At 43.3% G+C, this 23,455-nt stretch overlaps 1 protein-coding gene across 1 annotated transcript in view; it reads right to left on the reverse strand.

Moving 5' to 3' along the window:
* cadps2 (Ca++-dependent secretion activator 2) overlaps positions 1-23,455 on the reverse strand; it is a 159,033-nt gene that overhangs the window by 105,977 nt on the left and 29,601 nt on the right. Inside the window, 2 exon segments of the mRNA XM_080760671.1 lie at positions 4,537-4,676; positions 11,019-11,130. Of these exon segments, the coding sequence (XP_080616797.1) occupies positions 4,537-4,676; positions 11,019-11,130 (252 nt within the window).

Consider the following 23,455-nt stretch of genomic DNA (forward strand, 5'->3'; position numbering starts at 1 on the left):
AATTATCTGACACATGAGAAAGAAGCAACACAAAAGCAGAGTAAACTAGAATGCTATCTGGCCCTAAACAGAGAATACAGTGGCAGAATACCTGAGCACCGTGACCGACCCAAAACAAAGACAAATCTTAACCAGGTACCGACTCAGTGAGCACAGTCTTGCGCTCGAGAAAGGCCATCATAGGCAGACCTGTATCCCGAGAGAAGACAGACTATGCACCCACTGCACACAAAATGAAGTGGAAACCGAGCTACACTTCCTAATCATTTGTCCATTGTACCAAGACGTCAGAGACACATACTCCCCCCAGAGATTTTGAAAACATGACTAATGACAAAAAAACACGAGATCTGTGAGCTGCTGTGATAGGAGAAGGATATCAAATGGAACACAACCACCCTAATCATTGTGTGTATTCCTGCACTATCTGCATCGAGTGATCTTGATACATAGAAATTGATTCATTGAATATTGTGACTTTAACCCATTTTGGGCAGGAACCCCTTTTGGTTTTAGCATTATGCTGTGCTTTAGCTATTGAAAAATAGCAGATCTAAAAGCTCATAGCGCGCCACCGAGTGGCGCGCTACAAGCTTGTAGGTCTGCTATTTTTTTTTAATCGAATTACGACTGACGTAGAAACAGCTTTTTCAGAAAACTGTCATTTTCAAACAGACATTTTTAGAATCTGATCTCAGGTCAAAATGGGTTAAAATGTACATAATTTTTGATTTTTGAGAGAGAGAGAGAGAGAGACAGAGAGAGACAGAGAGAGAGAGAATCAAAGGCAGAGCGGAGAATAGAGCAGGGCACCTTGAACTTGAACAGCTGCTGACTTGAACGGAGGGAACAAAGGCGAGGAAGAGGATGCCAGGAGACGGCTAGATAGATGGCGTGAACGAGGAAGAGGAAGTTAACTGAGCCCCCAAAACCCACTATAGTCCACTATAGCCAGAATGTGAAGAACCCAGGCATGTTGAGTACACCAAAGTGTAGAAAGGTTGAGTATGGTTCCCCAGCATGTAGAAACTGCCGGATGCTAACTTGCAAATGTCGAGCAATTTTCATAACTGGCATATATGTGACCATAGCATTAACAACCTACTGTACAGTGTACACCCTACAGTATAATGGGGGGGAAAAAAATACAATTTCATCAAGCTTTCAGTAACATGTGCCGTGTCAAACTAGGGGGTTTCATGATGCTGAATCCATTCCAAGCATTAGATTTGCACAAAAAAAACATTCCTTGGGCTAAAAGCAGCCATAGCCAGTGGTTGTTAATGGTATGGTCACATATTATGCCAATTATGAAAATTGCTCAACATATGCAAGTTAGTATCCGGCAGTTTCTACATGCTGGGGGACCCATACTCAAACATTTCTAACATGAAACCTTGGTGTACTCAACTACTCAACATGTCCGGGTTCACAATGGGGCTCTAAGGGCTGTCAAGTAGACGACTACTATGCCTGTGGGGCCATGAACTAGTGAACTAATACACACCTCCTGGTCAGTGTGTAGACAGGCTGAGAGAGACGTGACAGTGATGATAGGTGACAAGACTCACTGACATCAGTGAAGAGTGCTGTGGTCTGGTGTCGCTCTGAGATGGCTGAACTCCTGGGTCTGTCTGTCTGTCTGTCTGTCTTCCCTAATTTCGAAAAATGTCTGGCCAATCAGCGGCACATTTATTGTGGGGAAAATTTAAAAAAAAAGGTGTGCTCTTTACCCCGTTTTTAGGGGGGGGGGGGTGTATTAGTTGTCGAGGTGTATTAGTTCGCTATATTCAGTGAAAGCTTGAAGGTTTAAGTGGTTAATTACCACGGCACTTTCGCAAATGACCAGGGCCACTTCTCCTTCCACACACACACACTTCCTCGATGCTCCCTAGCTCTTTCTGCACACACGCACGCACACACATTTTGAGCAACTACGGTATTAAAGGCAGTGCTATTAAACACAATGTACAGAACACTTGAGTTGACCTCATAAAGAATGTCTAATTACATTTTCTCTCACTGAGTCCCCCAAATCCCCCTCCTTTTCGTGGACTCAGTCAGATGTGCCTCAGTGTATATTATATATATTTTTTTAATATGCTGGCCTAACTTTGTAAACCTTTACATGGAACAAATAACCCTGATATTCTGCATGTCAATTTATTCAAGGACTCGGACGTGTAGTATTTATTATGCGTCTGAATTTGTTTAAGGTTGCACTTTTGGTACATGTTGGCTATGTTTGTTCACATGGTACAGACCAAGTTGTCTCACCTAGGGAGACTATAAATAGGTGTCTGTAGCATTCAACGCTGATGAAGACTTGAGGGTCAAAACGCCTTCGTTGTTGCTGCTACAGTACCATGCCAACTCTTATAAGAATAGAACATAAGTGCCTTAAAACAAGTTCCGTGCGTGCTGGTGTTTTCTCTTTTAGAGATATACCAACTGTACAAGCTCATAACGCATCATGATTTTATTTATTTTTCTTGTATATTCATGCAAAATTCTCTGTCTCTCTGTGCGTGCGTGCGTCTTACTCAAATATTTGCTCATGGCACAAAACAATTCCAAGGTCCGCAGCCAAATACATATTCATTTTGGGAGTCCTTGACATGAAGACGTTTGAGAACCACTGTTAGAGTATATACTCGTTAGCGGGCTTTTCTCCTGTAGATGACAAACACCTGGGAAGGAGGCTATACACTATACTCTACTGGCAGGTGAGACCGGGAGCTCGATAACCGATACCCGAAAAAAAAAACCCATAACAAGCTTATAGTACCCGTTATCAATGAGCTTTGGGCTTATCAAGCCTGTTATGGAGCATAGCGGCCCATGACGTCATGCTTAAACAATCAAGACATGAGGCAATCAAGAAATTAATGTAATCATTCACACTGGCACAAACGTGTCAGTCTAAAAGTGTATGGATACCTGCCAGCCAGGGCTACCCGGGTATACAAAAGTACGCTTTTAAAGTGATGAACATATATTAACCAGTTAACAGTTTTTGTAATATTATTGTATTGGTAAAAAAGGTCAATTGTCTTTTGTCTGTTATAAAAACTGTATTTGAAGGTCCTAACCAGTAAAAAATACCGGTTTTGTTCAGAATTGATTGTCTCCTGTCTTTCCACAAAATAATAGAAACCGGCTCGATAAGCCTGATCGATAAGGTGCTCGTTATCAAAAAAGATTAACGAGCTCCATCCCTACTGTCAACACACAATTCCAAGCTTCAGTGATTCACGAAGTTCACCACTAGAGGGAGCCGTCATTCTTCAAATGACTCAGAGTTTGGCAGTGAAGTTCCAGTCGACATCAGACAAGCAGTGTTACCATGTCTGCTCATAATTATAAGCAACTATGGATGGGCTTGTTTTTGTTTTTAAGGTCGCTTGGACTCGTTTCTAAAGTGTATAGTTGTTCATTTGGGGCTTGCTTCCTAAAGTTGTTAAAACCGTTGGTTCTCAAATATTTGTATGTCAAGGACCCCATCTGAAAAGATTTCATGCCAGAGACCAGATTTGTGTTGTTAAAATATATTTCATAAACATTGGAAAATTGCAGATCAACACACTCACGTTGCGTCACAACGCGACAAGTTGTGAGCTTGTAGATCGTCTATTTTGAAATAGCTGATGTAGGTGTGAAGTGGCCTAGTGATAGTCGCTTCTTTTGGGTTCATTTTCATTGACCCGGTTGCTTATTCTCTCGCACGATCTGTCGACACTGCAGACTTATATAGCGTTGTACAAGCTGGCTGTACAAGTTGTACTGCAGTTCTTGAGAAGAGAAGAGTACAACCCGCCACACTCAATATATGCTTCACCTGTCTGGGCCAAACACTTGATACAGGAACTGGAATGTCTGCAGAGGAGGTGCCGGCCGTGCCGCCACATCATTGGGATAACAACTAACTCCTTCCCCACTCTGGAGGCGAGGAGAGAGGAGGCCACTCAAAGGGAATTCAATCGACTACTGAGAGGAGGGACCAGTCCAATAATCCAGAGCCTGTCTACAAATACAAGTCGCTACACACTACAAAATGGGAGGACACTCACACAACCTGTGAGTCACACAAAAAGGCACCAGATGTCGTTCCTCCCGAGAAGTAAGAAGTAGTACCAGAAGTAAAAGAAAACTTTTTAGCGTTGTTTGATAGTTGATCTTTTTTTTCTCCTTTTTTTTTAATAGAGCGGTCCTCTTGTGTCTCAAAATGTAAGAAACATCATAATTCATATTGTTATGCAATGATGTTTTTCAAATAAACTTGAAAAAATCCTTATAGGTGCCAGGCTCGATGACGCATAATAGAAAGAAGAAAATGCCAGCACTCAATATATGTCCTTTTTCACATGATTTTATTTACCTCTGACGGGCAGACAGACGGGCCTAGCTGGCCTACCTCAGCGTTGAACGCTCAGGAAGGCCGAGTATAGTCCGAAACGAGTACGTTGTCTGCTGTGAAAAGGACATATTATTGAGTGCTGGGCATTTTCTTCATCCTGTACTGAAAGTTCTTCTTACCCGCTGTGCTTCATGTTGGGGGGCTTGTCCATGCGGACGGCCAGTTTGATCTTCAGCTCGCTGTCCTGGCTGTGCTTGGGGACGACCATCCTGTGGATCTCAGTCTGCTTGGGACCGTTGGTGGTGGGGTTTAGCACCACCTAGAGGAGACAGAGAGAGAGACAGACAGGTGGAGATGGAGAAGATGATTAACCACCATTAAAAGTATCACTGGGTTCTTTCCAAATGTGCCTGTGAATCTATGAGGAGACCACGAGGGGGAGGTAAATGTACCGGTATATTATTCCCATAGTAAGGAGGTGTCATTTCGCTGCCGTTTGTATTTGTTAATGACGTGCTGATGATGTTTAACACAATCAGTCCCGGGATTCCTTCAAAATAGGAGCTCTGGGGTGCCGGGAAAACATGGCCGCTTTGACTCTGAACACCCCCACCCCCATGCCTAGTTCTCTGCGATATTAGTGCTGCCGGGCGTGGCTACACTAAATAACTTTGGGGGAGGCTCGTCTAGAATTTGAATGGACAGGTATCAGTCAAAAGGGAGACATCGAAGAGGAAGGACGGGTGGGGAGAGGATCAACATATGGAATGTCAGAACAGGTCAGCTCCATATATGGAGACGGCGGTGTGATGTCACGAGGCGTGGCCATAAGGTGTCATGTGAAATGCAGGTTTCATAGTAAATGCGACCTACAGTCGCGACAATAGGGATGGTGGTTAAAATTATGAATTGACCTTTCAGAAGAATGTGAAAACATGCCACACGTTGGCAGGTTTGAATTGGAAACGCTTGACAAACCAGGAAGCTTTGCATTCCCAGAGAACAGAAGGTTAACATAGTGACAGCACCACAGGAAGAGATTTGACATTTGATTCCACACACTTACAGTATAGGATGCTTCTATGATTGCTGTATGTCACATTTTTGTCTCTTTAAAATTAAAACACTTGGAAGAGTCAGCGTGTGGAAAAATCTCACATAATATCATGCTGCTGGTTTTAGGGTGAGTTGTTCAAATGTCTTGTTGACATTTTAGAAAACACTGAGCACAAAATAATATGTAAAAATATAGCTTGGCCCCACTCCTTTTGTTATATGCTAATTTAATGCAGATATAGTCCAAAGTCTCAGATCGACAGGTGCATATCCACTCATTAATATTAAAATTGTCTTGAGTATGATATTTCAAACCTATATCTGCTAAGTACTGCTGTTGTGAGTGCACACGCGCACGCACACACAGACACAGACAACACGCACATGCATGCGCACACACACACACACACACACACACACACACACACACGACACAACATGCGCGGCTATAGCCTCACGTGGCCAGACGCAATCACTGAGGCGAGGGCTCTTCTTTTCTTTTGTTCAGAATGGTCTGGTTTCCAGGCTAATGCGTGGCTGGTTATAGTGCTTGGCAACCGTTGTACAGTTTTTTTTTGTTAGTTGTCAGACGGAGTGTGCTCGTCTGTCAAGACAGCCTGTCCTTCTGCTGTCCCGTCTCATCAGAGTCACCCTGACAATATGTCAGAACGACCTGTCTGTCCAAGAGACCCTGCATTCACTGTCTGGGCTGATGACTATGTATCACGTCCGCGCTGTCGGCCAAACCTCGAATTGGTCCAAAGCCGCTCATGTTCAGGTAATGGAAGGACAAACGGTACCCGTGTTTGTTCAAATTGGTCCAATGTACTGTGTAATGTTAGTATTTTAGTGACAAGCTAAAATGCTTGTGTAAGTAACTAAGTAGCCATGTAATAAGCAGGAGAATCAAAGGTGAGCAGTGTCCTCAATCAATGGAAAATGGGAATATCCGCAACTCTTGTATAAAGTTTGAGTTTTATTTATTGCATGAATAACAGTGTCCTAAATCACCCTGTCGGGGGTTTATTTCTCGATAATGACCCGCTCCCCATTGATTATCCCTCATATCACTGTTGGTTGAATGGTATGGTGGTATGGTGTCACGTGGTATATTTTTCAAAAAGGCCATCTTCTGAGGGTGGGCTGTAGAGGGGCCAGCCTGTGGTTATGTGCTCAGCAGTCTGTTCAGGCTCGCCATGCCGCACTGTCAGACAGGCCCCACTAAGATATACATACTGTATGGTGGTTCAGTATAAGGTCAATAGATGGCGGCGCACACCACTTTTTCAAAACGGTATACCACTTATGCTATCACAATAAGTAATACTGTAATGAGTGTAATAGGTGCAATAGTGTAATAAGTGTAATAAGGGTAATGGTGCAATAAGTGCAATAGTGTAAATAGTGTAATAACTATAATAGCATAATAGGTTAAGATAAAAAAGGGATGAAAATAGTTTAATGAGAAATGCATTTATATAATCACAGACCCAGGGACACAGTTGCTTCCATCCTCACCAAACTCCAACTCCAACTCCAAACAGAAAAGTCCTATCCGATTGCATTAAACAACGTTAAGCAATGTTAAACTCACTTTGCATGTTGCTTTGCCACTCGATGTGCCACTCACTTTAAGCATGCGCATATACCCTCTATAGCCACATCAGGGGCCCCATGTGGCCCCCGGGGACCCCTGGGTGCCACAGGCACAACATTGCTCCGATCCGCACCAGACTTGGCAATAATACTGTTCAGGGGTCTACTCTATACCATCACAATAGGTGGTACTTAACCTAGACAAACAGACCAGTGCAATTTCTTATTTTTTTGCTATAAAGTCAGTGTAGCAATTTTTTGAATATTCAGGTACTCAAGGGCACTTTACACTGGGGCCATGGGAAAACAATTAAAAACAACTTTATGACGGAGGGGACACTAAGACAAAGGAATAATACAAAAATGTGGCTCTTATAGGCCCTCTCCCATGGCTCCCAGTTGCTACGGCAAAGAAGTATGAAAATAAATAAGGTTTTCTTTTTCTTTTCTTTTTGTTTTGTTACATTTAATCATAATTTATTATTTAATTTGTAGTACGCATAAAGTTAGTCTTTCATTTTGATATTGCAAAACAATGTTGCCTATACACCAGACAAAAATAAGAATCAAATTTAATGAAGGGAAATAGAAGAATGTATTCTGAAAAGACATCTTTGTTTGTTTTTCACCACCAATGCTGCTGGCTTACTGGTACAGTATACTTGATATGCTTTGAGAAATTAGCAAACAATAAAATGTATAATATTGAAAGACCAGACAACTCACAAATACTTAAAAGTTTGCTTTATTAAAGCAAACATATTTTGCGGCTCCAGATAGAATTGTAATACGTTTTTGGGCCAACAATGGCTCTTCTGATAATAAAGGTTGCCTATAACCCTGAGTTAACAATGGAGATTGTTAACTCTTCTTCAGTTTCTGCAGAAATTATTTTGCAAGCTTTTGAGATTGTCCATCAGCTACTTTTGCCGTTGTGAATTTGAATCCTGAAAAGTAACAGTTGTGGACACACTGTAGGTTTATGAGCAGGGTTGTCCCGATGATCGGAACGGGTGATCGGAAATCGGGGCCGATGACGTCATTTTCAAATGATCAGAATCGGAACGGGAGCCAAAAAGATATACGTTATATCCATATCGTGATATTAGACTGGACATTGTCTGTGATTTTGTGATATTGGATATTAGTAATATGGCATACAATATATATCAGATCAGGAAAAACGGTATCGGCAGATCGGGAGCAGAACAATTTGATCGGGACGTCCCTATTTATGAGGTTTCAACTTTCCGCCCGACAGAGACAATTATAGAACCTAAGGTTGCACAAACAAAGCTCCGTTATAAAAGTAAAGTACGCCATGTGGTGGATGAGGTAGGTAGAGATGGTGCAGTAAGAGATAGAGATTACAGTTTATTGTTTGCCAGTGTCTCACAGGAGAGATAGAACCTGTTGCAGCAACAGCGGACCAACAAGGGAGAGATAAGGATACTTCATTAACACAAGTCGATTAAAATTAGGAGAAGTAAAAAAAAAAACATTTGTATTTGTTTTCCCCATATTATTTTTGCTCTATGTGTGCGTGTGTGTACATAATTCCAACTGTAGGATTGGTTATTGTCACGGACATAAGTCATTCTTTCCATTTGCATCGGAGTTCAGCCACAGCCTTAATTAACAACCTGCAGCTGCGTTCTCCTTTGATGTGCGCTCTCAGCGTGTCCCACTAATTGACCGGCTGAAGTTGAACTGGCGCTGACTTTATCCCTCCCGCCGCACCGACGCATATAATGAATCTCTCCGTCTCCGGTCAGTGCGGGTTGTTTGCATGGCTCAGAAAAGACGACGCTTGAGGACGTTAATGCTTGGAAGAGGAGAAGGTAATGTTCACGTCGTGAACGTGGAAGCCAATAGCAGATTGTATTCTGATGATGTTATGTGCCAAACTGCTGCTGACTGCAATCCTACTAGAAATGCGCCACGTCTCTGCGTGCGTGTACCGTGTACGGTTGTAATGCACGTAACTCGAGAACCGTTTGCCACACACCGACTTCACATTCGACACACGCGTTCCCACACCCCCGCATGGAGTGCAGTGCCCGGTATCGAGTCGGGCGGGTCCACGGTTCTCCAGAACCACCACGAAAGGCTCTGTTCAGGCTCTGCCAGTGGGAATCCCCTCAGTGGGAATCCCCTCACCTGTGCAATTTCCAGCCTCATGCCTCAGCCAATTGATTGCCATGGCAACAGCACACCTGACAATTGATTAGCCTACTTAAACCAGTCCACTTGACAACGGGTATTATTAGGTCCCCAAGTTGCATGATTCTCATAGCCGACGGGCACGTACAGGTCTAGTAATGTTAATTACTCGTATGACCTATGTCTTCTATTGTGTTCTGAAGGTACACAACAAGGTATTTTGTATTGTGTTCATAATGGCTGGAGCGAGCCGGTGTGCTGCGCCGCGCTCAGTGTGCTGTGCCAATTATGCCTCGTCTCAGTCTGCTATATGTGCCAGTGTGTGCAGGTGTGCCTGCACTGTTTAGTGTTTGCTATTAAATGTGTATGTTTTAATAATCAGCGCCTTGCCGTAGATACAGTGTGTGTAGCCCCCCCCCCGTCTGAAAACGATGCATCGACTCAACTTTGACTTTACTGGCTGTCAAGTCGACTGGGAAAAATCTCAACTCGTTTAATGCCCTAGTGTGTGGTTGTTTGTTGTTTTCCAGTGTCTCACAGGAGAGATTGAATCTGTTGCAGCAACAGAGCACCAACGAGGGAGAGATAAGGGATATGGGCTCGCCGGTTTCGATAGCAACTGAAACCAATAAAAAGTCACGGCTAAAGCAAAGCAATGATCACATTTGACCAGGTGTTGGTGTGTGTCCCTTGGTGTGCCACGGATATCAATGAAGACAGAGTGAGTTTAATGTTTGTTGGCCTCTACATCCAATTACAGTGCAAGTAGTTCAAACTAAAGAAAGTAACCAGTGGCTACTCTTTTAAACATGCGCTGATACAATGTCTTTTATTACAGTCTTTTATTGTGTGCATTTAGAGATCACGTTTATTTTGCTCCCGATCCAATTCCGATCATTTTGAAAAGGACGTGATCGGCCCCTGATTTCCGATCACCCGATCCGATCGGGACAACCCTTGCATGATACGGGAACAAGAATGCTGGTTTTCATACCAAAATGCTTACTTAGATTGTAAACATAAAATAACCAAACTTGTAAAACTTAAACAACTTTTTGTCTGTTGCTATTGCAGTGAATGGATATGTCGTAAATGGATTAAATAATACAGCAGTATTGTATTATCAGTACAAAAAAGTGTAGTACTTAAATCTTTTGCTCATGCGATAAGTCATGTCTGTCTTTCACAAATTAATGACTATTAGCTAGCGACTATAAACTAGTGTGATAACATGCGCATGTTATTGTCTTCAGTTTTGGCGTAGCACGACATGGGGACAAATCCACCAGCCGCCACTGCTTGAGATACAACTGCACTTTGACCACTTTTTATCTACACTAAATCTCTTCGCCAACAATAGCCGACGTATACAAGCTCACAATGAGTCGCGTTGCAACCCTAGATTACTGAGGCATTACTACACTGTGTCTAAGGGCCGATTCGTACTATTTTAGATTTAGACTATTTTCGGCGCTGTAGAGCCTACAATGTGACGTCATTTGAGGTTCGGGGGGGGGGGGGGTGGTTACCGTCCTAAAGTCGGCTTTTCGGTGCTACTGAAAATGTCTGACGAGCCGAAATCATGTCGGCACTACAGTGCCGAAAAAGCGATAAAATATGAGTATGAATCGGCCCTAATAAGCTATTAATGTATGGCCTCGTCGCGTCTAGATTAAGGGCTAAATATTCGAAATCCTAACTTTTTCCCCGGTTACTGTTCACCCCTGGGTGTTTGATCAGTACTTGATATGAGTGCTATGCGTGTGTGTGCGTGTGTGTGTGTGTGTGTGTGTGTGTGTGTGTGTGTGTGTGTGTGTGTGTGTGCGTGTGTGTGTCTCTCTCTCACCCTGCCCAGCTCCTTGTCCTCCAAGGCCAGAACCCCGGTGCTCTCAGTGAACAGCTTCACTTTGACGCAGGGCAGTGCGTGTGTGGTGGTGAAGTCCCCCTGGGTCCCCCATCTGCAAAGGAAGAAAGACAGACAGACACAATGTTCTGCTTTAATACACACTGACAGGCGTGCCCACCCAACCGACTGTTCACATAACCATCAATGTCGGGGGAGAGCTTGCAGATCTGCATTCTTTTTATTTTACGTTTTTTTTTTAAACAAATGAACTGCTCCTGACGGAATGTTCCGCCAGTTGGAATCCAACCGGCAACTGCTTCTGGCGCAACGTTCCGTCTGATAAGCTTTACTTTTGATATCAAACCAGAATCGGGGCTTTTAAATTAATCTGTTCTCCCTCACCTTTAACCGCACCTGATTTACCTGTATATTGATTTCCTGCTCTGTGCTATTTATGCTGTTTTATATTTTATTATTTATTTAGTCTCTTTTCATTGTTTTATATTGCCATGCTCTACTGTCTTGTTTTACTCTGTTCAGCACTTTGGTCAGCTTTGGCTGTTGTAAAGGTGCTATACAAATACATTTCTTTGTTTGTTTGTTTTTTGCTTGGCCTTTCCTTCTTTAGTGGATTGCGCAACAGCGCTGCCGTTCACCTCCCTTTATCCACACTTTTCCTGGGCTGTGTGTTCTCCAGTTCCTGTTGATTTCATTGGATACCATTGGTCATCTGAGCAGTTTCATTGGCTTTCATTGGATCAAATCGACAGGAACTGGAGCACACACAGCCCAGGAAAAGTGTGGATTCAGGCTGACTAAAAAGCTGAATAACTCGAAATCTACGGAGCTCTCCATGGTTTGAATAAAACGTGCGACGTTCGGAGGTCTTTGCTGATCATCCGGTAGAACATTGGCACTTTCTAGTGCAAGGATGGCTTCATTTTAGCTCGCTAGCGTTGACGCTATTTATTTAGCATCTAAGATGGCCACCCAAACAGGACGTGAATCCAGCGTGTGTCACACTACAAACGGCTCGGCAGTCTGCTGTTGGTTTGGAATAATCTTGAAAAAAAAGTTTTACAGCCCAAGTCTTCTCGACATGGAAATGTTTTGAGAACCACATCTTCAGAGAACCAGATTGGGCGAGCTTGAACCTTAAAGCACTATTAGTGCCCAGAAAATATGTCACAGTTCTTCTGGCATAACATGTCTGTGTGATCGTAAACCTGATCCAACCATCTGAGAGGCCCTCCGTACGCGTGAAATGTTCTCCCATCTGCTGCTCTGGGGCTCATTCTAGAATCTAACTCCTTCTCTAAAACAACAAACCCTTGAAAGAATGTTTCACTGTCAGGCAAGAAACCATGTATGTCCAAAAATGAATGAACGGGCTAGAGCCGAGGACTTGTGGAATTGGGGAAACAAAGGGCAATAAAGTCAACCGTCATCAAGGGGAGAAGGATTCTCCAAATAAGGGTGTGCCATCAGACCGCAATAACAATAACTGCAAGCCATTGATGATCAAACAAACTGAATTGCCTTATTCATATCTCTCACACACACACACACACACACACACACACACACACACACACACACACACACACACAGAGAGAGAACAACCTTCCTACCGTCAATATCTGTGTGGACGCTGCTTTATCACGGAGTGCATATAATAGATCAGATCTATAGCAAAGTATACGGTACAACGATGCGTTTACTTAGTCAGAAGAATAGCTATTGTTTTACCAATCAATAGTACAGTGTTATGAAGTATGGATTCGGTGCATTGTGCAGTCTGTTCTTGACCAATTTAGGCCACAGACCCCCCCGCCATCTGAAAAAAAGGTTTTGGGCCAGAAGGGACGTATAATAATGGATACAACATGGTTAACACATTTAGACACCAGAACAGATTCTATACACATACATGTCTGTGTTCTCTGAAAACCCCCATGTTTCTATGTCAGCGGTGCTCATCATCCTTTTTCATGTCAAGGACCCCCAGAATTATCTGTATTTGGCCGTGGATCCCCATCTGATCTGTTCCAGGCAGCAACCCCCCAGAAGCAAAGATTTGAGTTAAAAAAAACGTTCGCTCTGAAAGAATATGTATTAAAAGATTTGCGCCACATTTTCACGATTTTTCTAAAAAATTGCAGATCTACAAGCTCGTATAGCGCGACACTCTGTTCCACGCTATGAGCTTGTAGATCTGCTATTTTTCAATAGCTAAGGTACTGTATAACAGAATGCTTACAACACCAAAAGGGGTTCCTGCCCAGGATGGGTTAAGACGATTGTGATGCTACGTTAACTATACTTTTGGACCCCCTGCAACCCCCTTCAAGGACCCGTGGGGGTCCCCGGGGCGGGCCCAACCTTGAGAACCACTGTGCTAAATGTCTCACTGTTGCCGGGCAGAAAACCTGCATCTTCACATTTAAACTTGTTTTTTTTCGTACTTCATCATACAAGAATGTTGCACAAAAGTAGTGAAAATAGCAGATCTACAAGCTCGTAGGGCATCGCATCGCGACAGCACAAATTCAAAAGTAACAGATCTGCGAGCTCGAAATGTGTCGAGCACTGTATATGAACAAGTATAGGGCATTCAATTATTAAAAAACACAAAGAGTTTAAATATGGAGATAAGCAACCATAATTATATTAAAAGATAGTTGTCTCTGGCAGCAGGTACAGTATACAGTATGTCGTCCTCCGCCCCCGCTGATATTTCATTGGGAAGAATATCTTTTTTTGTCATCAAACGGAGGTTTTATTTAGATTCCCACAATGTGGGACTGAACAGACTGCTCAATCCGACACAGTGCAACCGCTTAAATTCTGTATATATTTGTGTTGGGTGCATACTGTGCATATGGAGGAAATGGAAATAAGCTGCCATAGCTTCATTGTGTGTTCATCCTTTTGATACAGTATGTATATGCACACTATGTATCGGTACATTTTGTAATAATCGACGTCAAAGTCTGTAGTGTTGACGGGGGGGGGGGGTCTATCTGTGCTTGTCCCCATGTACAGGTGTATATTCATTATATAAATCTGATACTTTTTGAAGGGAAGACCTCCGCACACTCGTCTTACTATTATGACAACAGGTGCCTCGGCGACAAAGCAGCAGACTGCAGACATGTAGAGAGGGAGGGAGAGTGGAGACCTGCACACTGTCACTTGCTGCTTCAACAGCTTTTTATTTAATGTCAAAAATGCAACGTTTCGGTCTTTCGAGGAAGGTCGAAAGACATGCATTTGACATTAAATAAAAAGCTCTTGAACCAGCCAAGTGACAGTGTGCGGGTCTCCCTCCCTCTATATAAATCTGATACTAAAGTGGCACAGTATGAGGGCATAATGAACGATTAAATAAACAGAATCAGAGTGTGACAAATCTATACTTTATAACCCATTTAGGCCTGACCTCAAAATTAAAAAAAAAATCTTCTAAATCCCCCAGTTTTCTGAAATAAACATTTTCTTTCAAAAATAGCAGACCTACAGTGTTTAAAACACCAAAAGGGGTTCCCGCTCAAAATGAGTTAACTTGCAGTTGAGTACTATTTCACCAGGAGGATCTATACTTTGAGTCAAGTACTGTGATTAAGTACTTTATCCACCACTTATTTCAATATAACCCTCCTAAGCCAATAAGGCAATTGCAAAGCAAACACTTTGTTTACCCCGCTTCTCCCTGTGATTAGTTCCGACTATTGATTTGTCAATGATCTGATGAATCACTACGGATACAAATGTTGTCTTCATTGGAAATGAAGACCTTTGACATAACTAAAGTGAAATAATTGAACCCTTTTACCCCCTCTAACAGAACTGTGCAACTGCATGCAGAACTAAAAGGTAATACATTTATGTCTTCAAGTGTGAGTGTGTGATTAAGTTCCACCGACACTTCTCCGTCTGTTGCGTGTGGGTTCTATACCGTATACATTATTTGGGACTGTACGTCACCTTATGTACAGTCTGTGTCTTTCGCTTACATACTGTACATGCAGTAGAGTCACAATCACATACAAAAGGGACCCCCCTCACTTGTCAGGGGGAAAAACCAATACAAGTGTGAACGGGGTGCGTACGCTTTTCCGACATGTCAATAGTCGGACATGCGGAAAACGACCGGATTAAGGTTGGCGGACATGCGTTAAGGTTGGCGACCGGATTAAGGTTGGCGAACATGCGTTAAGGTTGGCGAACATGCGTTAAGGTTGGCGAACATGCGTTAAGGTTGGCGAACATGCGTTAAGGTTGGCGACCGGATTAAGGTTGGCGAACATGCGTTAAGGTTGGCGAACATGCGTTAAGGTTGGTTGGCTGCTCCGTGCTTGCGGTTATGGTTAGGTTCGAGTTTGAGGTAGGTTGTCGTTGTCGGACCAATGACTGGTCGGAACTTAGTACAGCACCCGTGTGACCAGTTTCCAAGGTAACATATTGTGCACATGGGTAGATTCCTAGCAGCTGACGGAGGCAATTACCTCAAATTAATTTAGAAGACTGGGAAGCTGTACTGTGATCTAACCGGCACAGATGGACACATCATCGAACATAGGTTCAGGGACATTTGATTAAAATAACCTAGAGAAACGGTGTGGATCGCCTGCCACCTCCCTCAGCTGGCCTCCCTTCCTCAAGAAATAGAACTTCAATGCCCGGCCTATACAGTACTGCACACACTGTATAAACCATGAAATAGTGAGTCTCAAGGATTTTCTACACATTTTGAACTATTATGAATACTTTTAGTCCTTTAAGTACATTTTGATGCCGATACTTTTGTACTTTTACTCAAGTACATTTTCAATCCCGCACTTTTACTTGTAACGAAGTAGTTCTAAATTGCAGTATTGGTACTTTTACTTAAGTAAAACAATTGAGTACTTCTTCCACCACTGCCTCCCTAACACTCTCTGCACGTCCCTCTGGTCATCAGTTCAACCAGCCGTGGTCTATCTGTGATGATTAGGGGAGCAGCAGAGCAGCTGCAGGCGGTTCGTCCACTAACGAGCTTGGCCTTTTTACTGCAGAGGATACCTAATGGGAAGCAGGAGGCTCCCACCACTGGAACACAGAGCCATACGTGCTCATGGACTTCACTTGTGCCCATCTTTAATTACTATTATTATTATTATTATTATTAGTAGTATTACCCTTATTAGTATTACCCTTATTATTATTACTAGCCCTTACCCGTTCTGAATATTATGAACACGAAAATATGTACAATGTGGGTAATGCGATGTAATAGATCACGTTACTGATTGGGAGGGAATGAGGTGCGGTCACAGGGGAGGTGCGGTCCCAGTGGTGGGGACGGCAAAGGGGATGTTGCACGGAAAACTGTGTCCCCAATATAAATCAGTGTCCGTCCCAAAAACTGTATGCAAGTAGTATGCAAGTTGTGAATGCCTGCCCTCCCGTTTTATGCAATACGACTTGTATCAGTTGTTGTATTATAGCATATTTCCGTCGCCTGGTTGGTTTACATTCTCAGTGTTGATGAGTGCAAGATCCACACTGAGAAGAGAAGCCTGAGTGGGATTTGAGAGTCTTACTGTCCAGGAGCAACAGATGGTTCATGGTCAAAGCTGCTCGTATACATGGCCTTGAGGATGCTGGACAGAGTGGAAGCCTTTTGGGGCTGGAAGATTTTTGCCTTATGCTCTCTCTCCTCACTGAATTTATCTTTCCCCCTCTCCTTCTCTCTCTTACTATATCCCTATAAGTCTCTATATATACCAGTATGTCACTCTCGCTCTATTTTTTCTCCCTGTCTCTACTCTCTACCTATGTGTATATCAAGGTGATATTTTGTCTTCTCCCTTTTCTTTCTCCCTAATTTAGTCTTCATGACAGTTGATTCTTCCCCACAGACATTTCTGTGTTGTCACCGATGTCGTGTGCCCTATACTGACTCACCTGCCAGTATTTTGGGGTTCCTTGACAAAAAACAAGATGTGAGAACCACCAGGGTAGACCGGATGCACCGTTGTGTGAATTCAAACGCCAGTACACTACACTGTGGTGGCCAGGGACTTTACAATTACAACTGCACCACTCGTGCGTTCTGTACTGTAAGCCAGACGTTACCACCCACTGGTACAGTACGTTTACTGGTCGTGGTAGGCGGCACATTTTCCACTGGTATACGCGAGAAGGGACCGGCCATGAACCTATAACCTATAATGCATCACCAGGATTTTCCAAACAGCGGTGGAAATAAAGTTGACTCGGAGTCGTCAGTGAAGTCACTGACTATGGCTTATATTAACAGCTTGGAGTCAAACAGCTTCGACATCTGTCGAATCCTTGGTGTTTTTACCATTCACGTGTGTTGAGCGAGCAGCACCGCATCCCCCCCCCCCACCCCCCACCCTACACACACATAATATTGTAATAACTGGCAGCCGGTCCATGGTAATAGAAAGGTTAGGAAACCCTATAGTCTACCTATACAAGCACATCTGGTTATCTGTCAAAAACAAACTCCATTGCAGTGTCCTCATGTTTGTTAGAAACACAATTTCTAATCAAACACCAGATTACTTTTTCAAACAGTTATTAAAATCAAGTGACAGACATAATCATAACACCAGAATTGCAAGCCTCGGGTCATTTATCACTCCCTGCTCCCAAAACGAACCTCCTTAAATAAACAGTTATGCATCGATCAATATCATTTTGGAAACATGTTACCGCCTCACATTAACATAACATAAATTATCTTTCAAATATGCTTTAAAGGAACACTTGCTATACAGCTGACCACATGACCATAATGTTATTCTCATTATGTTGCATTTCATTTCATAGAATAAATTGTAATCATGTATTTTCATGTATTTAACTTTGTTGAATGTATTCGTAATTACCGCATGTGTTTTTTGTTATGTATTTTATATGGACCCCAGGAAGATTAGCTGTCGCCACGGCGTCAGCTAATGGGGATCCAGTCAATAAACAATAAACATCTTGCCGGTGTTATCCCCTCCATCGTGTGTAAGAGAAACGCCCATATCGCTTGTCCATAATTATATGGGCGACGGGATTAGTAAACGACACTCCATCGGCCACGGTCCCTTTGATTTATACAACACTGCATGTTACATCTGTCGGCTGTGGAGTGGACTCCTTCTGGAGCCGGTTATTTTTAAAACAGTATTTATATGTATGTGGCTTGGTGTGGATGACCTTTAAGCTCTTCTCCACTCAAGTACAGACACACACACACACACACACACACACACCCCTTGTCTGGGTCTCTCCAGTTTGCAGCAGGTGTTAACTTGTTAAAAATGACAGTGTTGTAGCGCTTTGACAAAAAGTGAAATCATTGTGCTTTCCTCTTCCATCTCTCCCTGGTCACTATAGGGGAGGGCCTGGTGTGATTTGGCCCAGTGCGATTTGTTGTGACCTTTGTGTCCACAATGGTTAGAAAAAACCCAGCACCGGTGCCGTTTGGAAAGGCGTTGCATTGGAGGTGAAATAACACATAGAAGCATGGGAAGCATCTGTGGCATTTTGGATTTTAGCTATATCAATTTATATAGCACATTATAGCTGGCTATTCAAAGAGAGAAGACGACTTTAACCCATTTAGGCCTGATGTCGAAATTAAAAAAAAATGTCTTTTTCTGAAAAAGATGTTTCTATATCAGTGGTTCTCAATATTTCATGTCAAGGTCCCCAAAAAATATATGTAATATGCCGCCGACCCCCCATCTGAAAATATGTTGTTCCAGGGACCCCCCCCCCCCAGAAGCAAAGATTTGAGTTAAAAACGTTATGAGCTATGAGCTTGTAGATCTGCTATTTTTCAACAGCTAAAGCATAACACAATGCTTGAAACACCGAAAGGTGTTCCCGACAAAAATGGGTTAAATTAAGGATTCCTGCAAGTCGCTATGCAAGTGATACATGAGCGCTATGGTGACAAATGAGCACTAACGAGCCCGTATAACGATGATGATGTTGCTGTCGGGCAGAAACCTCTTATATCCATAATCTAACTTTTTATGTTTTTTTTTTGGTAAATTAACGCCCTACTTGATCATATTACTACAGTGTCACACAGACGTAGCACATCAGCAAGCTTGAAACGCAGTGCGGAGCATTATTAACAGGCCGATTTGCATTTTGGCAATTCTGTACTGGCCATATATGGAGCGTGTCATCAAACCCCGGATAGCCATACATGGAGTAGACTGGATCATCACCTAGATCTGCATAATATATGGAGCCGGCCAGCAACTATCAACATGTCACATGTGACGTTAAACCCTTGGATCTCCATATTTGGAGCTGACCGGTTCCGGAAATTCCATTATGTTACACCACTCGTCCTTCCTCTTCGATGTCTCCCTTTTTGACTAATAGTACTGTAGAGGAGGCTGAATAAACAGTCGAAAAGGACACGCACGTCTAAACCTATAGGCTGGGTGCTGCATCGAAATAAAGTCACAATGAAGAAATGAAAAAATCCGTACACCATTTGATGCTCCCAAATTATCTTTACTGATAGGTAAATTACGTAAAGATAATTTGGGAGCATCAAATGGTGTGCAGACTTTTTCATTTCTTTTTTTCATTTGTCCATTCAAACTCTATAGACGGGCCTGCCACAAAGTTATAGTCATGTGATCAAGACAGATGTGTCCAATCTTTTAAATTACATCCTGATTGCAGGAGTGCGTGCTTCGCTTTGTCTCAAAGTCTCATTATATCCAGAGCCGCCGAGTATGGGATGACAGAGAATTTCCATCTTACTACTTACTGTGTTTGCTATATAGCACTGCACTGAAGTTAAGTTGACATTTAGTGACCAATTATATTCACTAGATTTACTAGTCTTTTCATATAACGATATTGTTTTTTCATTGTGTCATTATTTTAATATTTTCTCTTGGTTCTCTTCTGGGAAACTGAGAAGTCAAGGTCCAATACACTCTCTCACCGTTGTCTCTCTCTCTCTCTCTCTCTCTCTCTCTCTCTCTGGTTGAACTAGGACAATATAATACTTGTATTCTCCTTTCTCATGATGTTACTGTACTTGGAGATCCTGCCATGAGCACATCTGTCAACGAACGTCCACGTATACGTGTAATAAATATCACTTTGAACCACTTGAGACAGCTTTTGCAATACTTATTCCTCAAATTTGCCACATCAAGGATTGATCCTTGATGTGGCAAATCAAAATGTTATCATTTTTAGCATGCTACATGGGGGAGTCTGTCAGGAACCTTCCCTCACTGCACTGGTTCTCAAAGAACCTCCAAAATGATATATTTGGCTTTGAACCCCCATTCAAAATCACTGTAGTGTAGTACGTGTATACTCTGTGCCGCTCAAGCAGCCGAAAGATACTTCTTCCTCAAGCGGTAATTTCTATCAGTCTGTAGCTGAGATTCATAAAGCATTGGCTTGTGACTGTCAAAACGTGCAGGTCATCATCTGCTATGATTAAAAACTCAACTGTGTTCATACTGTAGTATATTGTTGCTGTTTGGGCAGCAAACTATAGTTTCATCTCCCTATGTATTGTATTTTCGTAAATGAATGCCCTACTTGATCATACTAAAGTAGAGCGTCACACAAAAGTATCAACAGTTGCAAGCTTGAAGTGTGGCACTTTTCAGCTTGTAGATCTGCTACTTTGTTTTGCCACAGAGACAATATACACTGGCTACTGGACTTGGCCAGTATGGGCTTTGTTCAGTTAACCATTTCAGCCTTAAAGGGACACTTCACCCTTTTTGCAAAAAAATATATGTTAATGACGTTTAGAAGCTTTAGAACACACTCCTGGGGGTCTTTATGTGTGTAATATGTGGTTTTAGATATTTTAGATTGTAGCAGTGAGCCTGTTGTCTCTGATGTCATGGACACTGGTCTCACTTCCTTCCTGGACTACATGTTGTCTCAGTAAGACAGCTCTCCCCCTATCCACAAGGAGGAGCAGTGCACCAAAGAATTATGGGAATTGTAGTCCAGGAAAGTAGTGAGACCAGTGTCCATGACATCAGAGACAACAGGCTCACTACTACAATCTAAAATATCTAAAACCACAGATTACACACATAAATACCCCCAGAAAAGAGATCTAAAGCTTCTAAACGTCATTAACATATATTCTTTAGCAAAAAGGGTGAAGTGTCCCTTTAAGAGCGCCACTCTTATCATCATACATCATGCATCATTCATCATCATCATACATCTTAGCTCAGCCAATCAAACTCATCAATTCTGTGCTGGTGTGCTCGTATACGGACAGACACAGATACACACAGAGCTGTGCATATAGCAGCGCCGCTCAAAAATTGTCCCGCCAACACTTCACCGCTTGTATTTGTACTGTATACGTTAAGTGACAAATAAAACCTTCCAGATCCATGAAAGCGGTTCATTTCTGTAGACTTCTGGACCATTAAACCAGAGACCATGTTTCATGAAAACCTCTCTTCCTCGTCTATAGCCCAAGGCTCATGGGGGGGTGGGTTTGCATTTAAAAATCTACAGCTGGGGCTCCTCCGCTGCATGTCATTATCAAGTACAGTTTCAAGGCTGTGCGCGCATATTAAGTTAATCTTCAAAAGAAGCTATAAGCGTTTGGCATTTACTCCTCGGAATGCGACTGCTACCTGGGTTTAGAGATATATAGACCCACAATCGGTATGAAAGCGCAAGGGGGATTCCACTTTAAGCCATTAAGACCCGAGGTCGATTGTATACACAATATCTTCCAAATCCTACACGATTGTGTTTTTTTCTTAGTTTTTTTAAAATGTTTTAACCCATTCTGAACGGGAACCCATTCTGGTGTTAGCATCATGTTATGCTTTAGCTATTGAAAAATAGCAGATCTACAAGCTCATAGCGCGCCACCGTGTGGCGCGCTACGAGCTTGTAGGTCTGCCATTTTTGAAAAATCGAAGAACGACTGACATTTTTTAGAATCTGATCTCAGGTCAGAATGGGTTAATCAGACCCAGTGTGTGTCCGGTGGAAACCTCGTATGAATCTGATCTCAGGTCAGAATGGGTTAAATAATTCTGTCCGTGGGTTTCAAATAGCCTGCCCCATGACAGCCAGTGAACATTTCTGGCGAAAACAGCCTGTGGACGGGTATACATGCACATAGCAATACATGAAAGGGGGGCCCATAGCCCCTGCAGAGAAAAGTATGCATAGCAGTTGATTTTTTTTCCTCCCAGTAGCAAAAGTATAGACGGTCGTTTTGAGGGGGGGGGCCCACGACGGACGGACGGGCGTCGCTTCCTCCTCTTCCCATCAGTGACGGGAGGAGGAGGAAGCGACGGTCGTCCGTCAGAGGCCCCCCCCCCCCATCGGTCCAGACGGCATCCCGGGACGTGTCCTGAGAGCCTGACGCCCACCAGCTGGTGGAAACGTGTTCACGGTGGATATTCAACCCATCTACCCTCAGAACTGTTCCCCTACCTGCTTCAAGTCCAGCACCGTCATTCCCATCCCCCAAACAGCAGAAAGTGACCAGACTTATTGACGACTGGCGCATCAATTCATCGCCCTCATACCCCCATAGCCAGTAAAGTGCCTGGAGGAACTGGTTTAAAGGCACAAACAGGAGTGCGGAGGAGTGGACGCCATTTCGCATGTCCTTCACACTGCCCTCTCCCACCTGGAGGGGAAGAACACCTATACGTAAGACTGCTCTTCGTGGATTACAGCTCGGCGTTCAACACCATAATGCCATCTAGGCTCGTCAGTATAAGCTCCAGGATCTGGGTCTGCACACAGGTGGTGAGAGTGGGAGCGACTGGACCTCCTCCCCCATCGACTCTCGGTACAGGAGCACCACAGGGCTGTGTTCTCGGCCCACTCCCTGGGAGGCACACACAAAACTATGGTGGTTGCAAAAGCGCAACGACGCTTATAACGGTCTCAGACGCCTCGAGTAGTTCGGCCCGAGTCCTCAAATTATAAGAAACTTCCGCCGAGGGACGATTGAGAGCCTGCTTGACGAGCAGCTTCACCAGCTGGTATATGGGAGCTGCACAGGCGGGGACCACGAGGCCCTCAGGAGGGTGGTGCGCTCAGCCGAGCGCATCGCTGGGTGTCGGCTGCCCAGCATGGAGGAACTGTACACTCAGCGATGCCTCAGGAAAGTCCCCGAGGATCATTAAGGACCACCTGCACAGTGCACACACCCCCATAAAGTGTTTTTCAGGCTGCTGCCCTCGGGGGAAGAGGTCTGCCAACAAAAGCAGACTGAACAGTTTTCTCCCCCAGGCTGTATAAGACTGCTTAACAAGCCTATAGATGAACATTGAACATTTCCATGGTATTATACGGCCTTGTATACTGATCCGTTTAAACTTTTGTAAACTTTTAGACTTGGTATCGTTATTTATTTACTGTTTTTACTTCAC

The sequence above is a fragment of the Protomyctophum bolini genome, assembly GCF_963924005.1.
Source record: "Protomyctophum bolini genome assembly, chromosome: 4".
Classification (NCBI taxonomy): domain Eukaryota; kingdom Metazoa; phylum Chordata; class Actinopteri; order Myctophiformes; family Myctophidae; genus Protomyctophum; species Protomyctophum bolini.